Raw genomic sequence first — 10,141 nt, 5'->3', positions numbered from 1 at the left:
ATGATAATGACCATTTGTGTTTCAATCCCTCATTAAATGATGTCTAATTGGTCCGAGTACACATTTATATATTTTAATCTGATTTTCGACCACCATCTACAGTGTGACTTTGACCTTGGCCACAGAGACCATAAATTTTGCACGCGACAATGGTGAACATTTGTGCAAAGTTATGTTGAAATCCCTGTGCCTGCAGAAGTTTTGCTCCGAACAAGCATTTTTTAATGACTTCTAAAGGTGACTTTGATCTGAAGACCTAATTCATGTGTATGACTCTGTTTTTGTATTTTCGGATCGAAGATCAGGAAATACAAAGCTGACATTCAATCTCTGACACAACGGTTAACGACAAACCTAACAACAAGTAGTTCTCAAAACAGTTTAAAACTAGCGATTTATAAGAAAGAATATTCTTGTTTTGTTACAATTATCCAACAAATTACAACGCATTCAAAGTTTAAAAGTAGCGTTGGCTTATAGAATTATCAATAAATGCTCAATCACAAATTACGCGGATGGATATGATTTTAATCAATGAAAATGCTATTTTAAGCGATGTCGATTACCGAATACTTCACAAATAAATCTGATTCTCGAGTAGTGGAATTTTTTGAACTTTAAATTTTATAGTGGTGAACATTTGTATTATTAGAATCATTAGTTTCAATAGAATCGCTCCATAATTATGTGAAGGAGATATGCTCTGGAAAAAATCTCTATATTTTATCATCTTTAGTGACATTGAATAGCATCTATAGTGACCTTGACCTTGCATACATTAACCTAAATCACTAGTTTCATACCAGTAGTCATGATAATGACCATTTGTGTTTCAATCACTCAATAAATGGTGACGAAATGGTCCGAATACACATTTTCATATATGATCTAAACTTTGACCCCTATGTGTGACCGTGACCACAGGGAACCTCAATTTTACACTCCGCCTCACAATGGTGAACATTTGTGCCAAAGTGTATTGAAATCCCATTATGCGTCTTTGACCTAGAGACCTGTTTTATGTGCGCGACACTATATCCTCAGTGACTATGACCTTGCATATATAAAATCACTAGTTTTATGCCAGTAGTCATGATAATGACCATTTGTGTTTCAATCCCTCAATAAATGATGACTAATTGGTCCGAATACACATTTTCATATTTTAATCTGAGCTTTGACCCCCATTTACAGTGTGACTTTTACCTTGGCCACAGGGACCAAACATTTTGCACTTGACACTCTGCCTCACAATGGTGAACATTTGTGCAAAAATAAGTTGAAATCCCTGTATGCATGTAGAAGTTTTGCTCCGGACAAGCTTTTTTCAATGGCCTCTAAGTGTGACTTTGACCTTTGACCTGATTCATGAGTGCCACTGAGCTTCTCATAGTGGTTAATATGACTATGGAGTTTGATTAAAATTCATCCATGCATGTGGAAGAAATGCTCCGGACAAAATATTGCACGCTGCCCGGCCGCCCGACAACTCATCCGTCCGCCAGACCGCCCGCCAATGTGGAAACTATAATCGACCCGTTTTTCAAACGGGCGTGTAAAAATAGAACACTTGTATGTGTTTCTAAACAGACCAGTCGTGTTTCGGTGATTGAAATCAATTTCTAGCACCAACATCTACCAGTCGGTAAGGCAATTATTTTTATAAAAACTTCATTAATATGCAAAAATATATATAAAATAAACATTTAGTCAACTGAACACATCATTAATCATATAAAATATTTTTGACACTTATTTAACATCATAAAGCAAGGGTACCTGGTGAGTTCTGATATATTTTTCTCGATATTTTGGACAAATATTAAAATTCAGATCTTGTGTAATAATATATTAATAAGTTCTTACGGTAAATAAACTGTTAACTAGACAATGTAAAGAGATATGAATGCAAGAAGTTTTGATAAAGAAAACTTAAATATCTGAGCAATTTAACTGGAAACTTAAAGAACTATCCTGTACATCATATTGTAGAACTATCCGTCACATTTTATTATTTCATATACGCATTGCAAGGACTATTCTTTACATTTTATTTCATAAACGAAAGGACTATCCTTTACATTTTAGTATAGAATGGCTAATGAGATTCCAAGATCATTTTGTAATTTTAAAATGACAAATGAAAACTCTTTTAATAATAAATTCTTCTCTGTAGGTTTTACAGGAAGTCAAACTGAAAACAGACCGACCTTCGGCCGGAAAAGATATCTTGCAGTTAACTCTTTGATATAGGCGAAATTTCTGACCTTTATATTGTTGTCTCGCTATATTACAATGTGCTTTACAGTTGTAAATGTATGAGAATGACTATGACAAAAGATTTATTTGATTTTGGCTTCCGGCCCATATCAACAAAACATATACATTACAAGCATTTCATGATGTAGTGCCAGTGTACTATATAGATCCAATACAATTTATAACTACTAGTATTAATGTATATAAAGTGACAGAAATAAACTATTTTAACATACCGGTATATGTATAGTAATTACCCACTCGAATGTGTAGATACATAAATACTTACATATTTAAACAATTTCATTTAGCATCATTTTACGTTCTTGAAAAGCACAATATGCAAACACAGCCAATCTCATTATAATATCTACATTTTTCTATGACATCAAAATATTGAACTTATTAATATTAGGGGACAGATAGAATTTAGATGGGCTATATTTCTCTCCAAAGGAGGTTAATCTAGGACATTTTAAAACAAAATGAAATTCAGTTTCATTTCAGTATTACAAAGTTTGCATATTCTTTGATTTCTTTCAGTGTTAGAATACCTCCCTCTTTCTATTTCTAAGTCATGTGAAGAGTTCCTTATTTTACCCAATGCATTTCTAAATTTTTTATTTGTTACACAATCCAGATATATTTCATGTTCGACAGTTAACTTATAATTTGCATACAATAACAGTTTAGAACTATTTCCAATATCAGAATGTCACGTTTGAAGATACTGATACTTAAGTCTAAGAGTAAATTGATGAATAACTTTTCATTGGGTACACTCTGATCAACCAAATTTGACCAAATCCATTTCTCATAAGTAAATTTTTAACATATGTAACCTAATTTTTTGTCCATAGTTATCAAAACATTTTATCATATTGTATGCTTTTTTACATATCTTTGTTCATCCATCTTTAAGATTCTACACCAATATTTAATAACTCATTTAGCAGTTGTAATAAACATTGAATATCTGCCACAATCCCCCAAAATAGCTATATAAATTGTTTTTTGACTAAGACACATATGAGCCGTGTCATGACAAAACCAACATAGTGCGTTTGCGACCAGCATGGATCCAGAGCAGCCTGTGCCTCCGCGCAGTCTGATCAGGATCCATGCTGTTCGCTTACAAACCCTATTACAAGTAGAGAAACTGATAGCGAACAGCATGGATCCTGATCAGACTGCGCGGATGCGCAGGCTGGTCTGGATCCATGCTGGTCGCAAACGCACTATGTTGGTTTTGTCATGACACGGCTCATATATCTTTTACATGCATAATTTTTAATGGAATCAGTGAATTTTTGCTCACTTGCACCCCAAATCTCGCTCTCATATAACAAAATTCGACTGATTTTTGTATCAAATATTTCGAAAAATACATGTTTTGGAAGGTGTCCATACTCATACAATTTGTTTAGAATAGATATAAGAACTCGTTTAGTTTTGATACTTTGGTCCTGTGCCATATAAGAAAAAGACATGCTTGTGAAGTTTTGCCTACATATGAAAACTTTGAATCAGTTTCTAATCTGTTATCATAAAAAAAAACACTTTTCATGCATACTTAGTCCCCCACCCCTTTTTTTAAAAAAAAAATAACCTTAGTTTTTCTAGGATTAACCTTGACAAAGTGTTGATCACAAATTGTTTTAACAAATCAAGCAATTTCGATTCCGGAGTCCATTAACAGTGTCTGTAGTCAGGGCTAAATCATCTGCAAATAATAATGTCAATTTTTCTGTAACATCTGGAAACAACTGAATACCTTTTAGCTGACAATTTTCTATTTCCTTTACAAATTCATTAATAAAAATAACAAAAAGTATTGGGGACCCTAAGCAACCATGTTTTAAGCCTATATGACAATCAAAATACTCTGTTAAACCATTATTTGTTCTAACACAAGCTTGTACAGAACTATATAGACTAACTATTGCTGAATACAACTTCCCTTTAAAACCATTCTGTCGACATATTTCCCAAAGCTTATTTCTGTTTATTAAATCAAAACACTTCATAAAATCCACAAAGGCCACATACAGTTTACCACCTTTTTTACAGTTGTTTTTTTACAAAAGCTTGAAGAACAAAATAATTATCTGTGGTAGAATTTCCCTCACGAAAACCTGCTTGAGGCTCTCTTATTTTATCAAAGAAATTTACATAAAATGTTATTCTTTAAGTAAGGAAACAAGTATAAATTTTTCGTAATACATTTTGAAGTGAAATACCACTATAAGTACTTGGTTTATTGCAATCCACCTTTTTATGGATAGCTACAATAATTGATTTTCCCCATGAGATTGGAAATTTACCAGTATCATATAACTGGTTAACGGAATACAAAATTTCTTCATCAGTAATTTTTGCATTAAAAATGGAATCTTTTATATCATTATCAATAAAAGTATCATTAATATTGTCATTATCACCTAGAATGGTTTCACAATCACCATTAAATAATATTTCAAAATTGATTTTCCATGCATCTGTAGTTATATTATTTTGAACATTATTCATCTTTAGTTATATTATTTTGAACATTTTCTCTATTTGAACTCATAGATTTAACCTTTCTCCAAAACGCTTTGGGATTTTTGCATTTTTCGATCAAATCATTTCACTGTTTTTTCATTATATCCTGTTTTTTGTGCACATATGTTCTTAAATCTTTTCCTAGAAAGTTTAAATTCAAAAAATAATACTTCAGTTTTATTCCTCCTATAATTTCTTAGACATCTATTTTTCTGATATTTTAACTCAGTACAGTATTTATCAAACCATTTTGGTTGTTTTAACAATGAATGGTACAATTTAGTTTTTCTCATACAACAACAAGCACAGTCTAAAAGAAAATCATTAAAATATTTTACAATTTGTTCAATGTCTGTTTCTGTGTCACAAAATGTATGTATAGACCATGAGCCTTATAACTCAATACAGAGTTTGTTTGTTTTCTTGATAAAGTTATTTCTCTTTTTGCAAATTTTTAACTTAGTTTTGAAAAAAAATGAATCATCATTTGTAAATCACGTCTAAGAGAAAATATTGTAAGCGTTTCAACATTCCGACATTACTGACAATCGAAATTCCAACTTAAATGTCTCCAAAATAGCTTAATATCGTCATGTTTATAATATTCATTATAACTATAATTTTCTCTTATGAAAATTATTTGTTTGAGAATTTTGACACTAAACTTTCATTTTGTCAGACGAATAGAAACACTGTTATAGCAACATTAGTTCAACCTACCTCTGAAGGCCACTCTCTTTTGCCTTCATCTCGGCCTTCAATTGGTGACGATCATTTTCTCTTTTACGATTAATCTTGTCATTTTCTTGTCGAAGACTTTCAATTAGCAAATGAATATATATCGATTTTGCAGTGATTAGACAGTCATTCTAGTGCTATAGAGACATAAATGATTATCTCTTTCAGCAATCTTTGCTTGATATAGTTTTTTTTAAATACAATTCACTTTTCATGCTTAATATACAAAAACTCATTCCATCCATGACAATTACTACAAGAATCAGGTTTTACTTTCAAAAGAACACGATTTTCTTTAGCTCTTCCTCAACAGCGAACTTGTCTCGTTTTATAGCTTCTAATTTGAAATCACAAACAATGACACAAAAAAGACAGAATAAATGTATCTGGTATTATAAAACCTTGAAAAGTTGAACAAATTATCCGAAACAAAAATAATATCCCAAACCGATTAAAATAAGATTAAAATAAGAAAATTAGATTTCAAGCAGGTTTCTTGCATCCTTTGTTTATCGACTTGTGCGTGTAAGTTAAGTTTAGGACCTAGATCTTGCTCGTATACTTATTTATTCCTCTTGTTACAACCTAATCAACATAGTTTGAAAAATGTACATTAATTTTACGATAAACTGTTTTAAGTTAAAGACAAATGTTATCAGCGTTCATTATACTATTGACAGTCAAAGTTTAAATAGTTAACTATGTTTTTTTAAATTCTGTATGACATCTTTTTTTGACATATTAACTTCACAATCTTCTTAAATGTAACCTGTGTGACTTAAAACATTGACTTTCCTAGTTGATGAATATATATGATTTGAGCGGATATGCATCTTTGATTGCAAGACCATTGAAAATTGCATAATCTAAAGTATTGTTACACTAAAGCAAACCGACCTTGCCAGGGCAGAATCTTTTGCATCCTTTTCCGTCTTATACCGCTTTCTCTCATCGTCTCTTTCACGACTTATATGATCATTCTCTCGTGAAAGCCTATTAATATAATACACAAAAATATCAAGATGCAGTGAGCATAAAGTAACAGTTGAACTTAGAATTTTATGAACATCTTTTTCGATTCAGTTCAATAATTATTTGCTAAATATCGGTTTCGTTTTAATTTGTTACACTTTTTTCTATACAATCTGCATTTGTTATTTTAAAGTAACTTGAGAACCTTTTGTTGTCTTCTTCTACAGCATGTCTTTCACTTGTAGACTGCTTCAGAAAGCTCCCCAGTTCTTCTTCAAGCGCACGTTTATCTTGTTTAATATCTTCTAAACTGAATAAAAAAGGCTTGTTATTTCAAATCCTCAAAAACGCTAAAACTTTATTTTATTTGTATCTTTGAACAAGAAAAATACACATTCAAGCTTTACCGTTCATCTTATTCTGTAGAAAAAGTATGAGGAATTTTTAACTTTTGTCTTGCTCTACCTTATTTTCCACCCTTAATCTGACTTCTGCAACTCTGTCCCCAACTTATTGTATTAATAATCGTCTTTTGACTTTCGATTCATTTATTAATAATATCTAGATTTACGGATAATCAAAATATCTCATAAGCTTTGGCATCGAGCATGAATACTAACAATACTGATTTTAATCACTTCGCATGTATTTAATATATTTTAAAACTGTTATTTACAGTTGAAAAATATTTTCGTCGGAAAGTTAAAATTAACTTAATGTATACGAATACAAAGCCAACATTTTCATTCCGAAATCAAAACTTTTTTAAACTAGACATTGACAATGCTACTTTACCAAAAAGAAAAAGAAATGGGAAGGCAACCTTTAAAGCTAGAAAATTACATGTTTAAATAAATCAACGAAACAGGCAAAGCAATCTACCTCTTTAAAGCATTATCTTTTGCTTCTTTTTCAGTTTCGTATTTGAATCTCTTATTGTCTCTTTCGTCACTTATTCTGTCTTTTTCTTGTCGAAGTCTTTCCATACATTACATGAAAACAACATTGCATAAGTGAAATAAGTCGTCTATAGTACGGAACAGCTTTATTAAAATTTTCTGTCAAGAAAGTGAAATATTTATGGTTTTGTAACATTTTTATCTGTAAGATCCTCGGATATAATATATTATCACAATTACACCACGATACAATATGTCATTAAAATAATTCTTATTAATACAGACACGGATTTTCTTTGAAAATAAAAATAAAATGGATTTAAGACCTTCTGATATATTCTTCAAGATCATGTTTTTCTTTCGAAGAATGTTTTTGAAAATCTCTCAGCTTATCTTCAAGAGCATTCGTCTCTTTCTTTGCATCCTCTAATCTGAAATCAGTGGGGAAAAGTAGATTATGTATTTAATGCTATTAAAACTACTGATACAAGCAAAATTGGTATTGAAACTGTTTCGACCATTGAACAACAAACATGCAACATACATTTGAAAGATACATAAGAAATTTCTATAGAACAACAACCAAAATACTAACACTTTTTGTCGTTTTTTAAATCTGTAAACTAGAATTAAACCTTCCAGGAGATATCTTGTTTTACTGTTAAATGAATTATCAGAGTTAGTGAAGACAGTGTTGGACCTATATTTTGTCTTGGATTATAATAAGGTATTTCTCAACTACATGGGTTTATATTCATTGATCTCAAACAATCTCTTCTACAAAAATGTTCTTACTCTTGAAGAAAGGTTGTCAACTTTTCACCTCAGTTGCGACTATAAGAATGCTTGATCCAATATGTTTGCTGTTGATAATTTTGTATCGATTATTAGGGAAACTAGGTTTGGGCGTATGAAAAATAAAACATCTTTAATAAACAGGTGGGTCCGCCCAAAATTTGTACCAGCAAATAACATAGTGAGTACAATAAATAATATTTGTTATTTTAACCAACGTTTGCTTCCTTTGTTTTAAACAAAATAATATGCTTATTGAGATGAATTAAAAACATTGCTCAATTCCTCCGAACCATCAATAGACCTTTTCTCACAACTGCTATTAAGTTTTAATGAATATTATCGTAGTCAACGATGTTGAATTCTCGTTTTATCTCATAATGGACGTAAGTGACCTTATCACTATAAAAGAATTTACATACGCTTTTATGGGTGAATATTTAACGACCAGATATAATTGCAAATATATTTTTTGCAATGGATTGAGCTATAAACCCCTTCAAATATTTTATAAATGATCACTATTGTATGTTAAAACTTACTCTTTAAAAACTTTATCTTTTTCAGTCTTTTCAGCCTGCAATTCGTATTGAAGACGTTCCGTTTCTTTTTTTAATAATTTCACCTTCTGTTCTAACTCTTCCGGCGCATTTCTGTGAGACTTGGCACTAGATTGGTGTTCGTATCTAAAGTAATAAGACAATTACTAGCAAATCTGCCAATAAAGCTGAGTCAGCCCTAGGGGAAATAGTAATCAGGATGCTTAAAATATTTTAGCTATGTAATGAGTTTTAAATAAGATAACATTTTCTGTGCACTTTAGAATATGTCCATATCACTGTACATACAAGCATATGGCTAATATGTCAAACAATCTATGTATTTAATCAATTTTGTCGTCGAAAATAAGAAAACACATGGATATTTAAAATTCTAAATCCCAATTCAGGAGATAAAGCAAAACATTCTAGCAATGTCTACATTCTTTTAGCGTGATACGAGGATCTAAGTGAAAAACTGGAGGTAACATTGACTAAGTGCAGTAATATTCGGCTAGAAACATAGCAACACTTTATCATAAAATGATGTAACTTTACTTACTGTATCAAAATATTACATGTTTGCTTGAATCATTTATTTTGTTTATTTCCATGATAAATGTTTACATGTAAAAAGAAATATTACAATATCAGGGCCAAATCAAATCCTTGTTTAGAGTGGTGTTAAAACATATTGTACTACACATTTAAGAGTATATAGCTCATAAACGTTAAATAGATCGTAGTCAGTAGATCTAGTAGATGATTTTCCTTTCTCTGAAACAATTTGTCGTAATAGTTGCTTAACGTAGACGATGTGGCATTTTGTCTTTTGTATAAGAAACCTTACTTAAAAACTATATCTCTACTAATGATCAAACTGCAAATGAAAAAAGATGGTTTATGTACACGGCAAATGATTACTGTTTCGAAAAACTTTTAACACATAAGAAATATAAAAAAAAACATTAAAGAAAAAAAACTAAAAGCATTTCGGGTGCTTAGTATGCATTAATTTCATTCTCTTCTTTTTACTAATATAAATTATGCTTTGATAAATATTAGGACAATTGCAATACTGGTGGTGGTGGATTTTTCACTCCCGATCACAACAGTAAGCCACAATTGTAATACTGTAATAACAATTCTAAGTATAATAGTACATATTAAATATCCAGTTAAGAATATACGGATATCCAAATAATCAATGTCCATAGATAAACTTAATGTTCCACTATTTTCTTAAAATTGATTTAGGATTGTTTATTAGATGAATAATAATATATCAGAAACCTTTCAAAGTCACCATCTGTTCCTGTCCTCTCAGATTGATTAGGTTCACTATGTCTTGCTCTTTTTCTACTACCAGCAGATTGCCTCTCTGAGTTCTCCATA

General features: G+C 30.9%; 1 protein-coding gene across 1 annotated transcript in view; it reads right to left on the bottom strand.

Annotated features, from left to right (window-relative positions):
* Nucleotides 1–5,816: 5,816 nt before the first annotated feature.
* LOC132759604 (cingulin-like) overlaps nucleotides 5,817–10,141 on the bottom strand; it is a 13,434-nt gene continuing 9,109 nt past the window's right edge. Inside the window, exons 4-10 of the mRNA XM_060751416.1 lie at nucleotides 10,040–10,141; nucleotides 8,750–8,893; nucleotides 7,739–7,843; nucleotides 7,396–7,491; nucleotides 6,719–6,823; nucleotides 6,439–6,534; nucleotides 5,817–5,883 (exon numbers count right to left, since the gene is read on the bottom strand). The exon at nucleotides 10,040–10,141 is cut by the window's right edge and continues 30 nt beyond it. Coding sequence (XP_060607399.1) covers nucleotides 5,817–5,883; nucleotides 6,439–6,534; nucleotides 6,719–6,823; nucleotides 7,396–7,491; nucleotides 7,739–7,843; nucleotides 8,750–8,893; nucleotides 10,040–10,141 — 715 coding nt within the window. The remainder of the gene's footprint in view (nucleotides 5,884–6,438; nucleotides 6,535–6,718; nucleotides 6,824–7,395; nucleotides 7,492–7,738; nucleotides 7,844–8,749; nucleotides 8,894–10,039) is intronic.

This window comes from Ruditapes philippinarum, unplaced genomic scaffold (genome assembly GCF_026571515.1).
Source record: "Ruditapes philippinarum isolate M1 unplaced genomic scaffold, ASM2657151v2 ctg2735_1_1_1_1, whole genome shotgun sequence".
In the NCBI taxonomy this organism is placed as follows: Eukaryota; Metazoa; Mollusca; class Bivalvia; order Venerida; family Veneridae; genus Ruditapes; species Ruditapes philippinarum.
The sequence above is the reverse complement of the archived record's forward strand: the minus strand, read 5'-3'. Positions and strand labels throughout refer to the sequence as shown.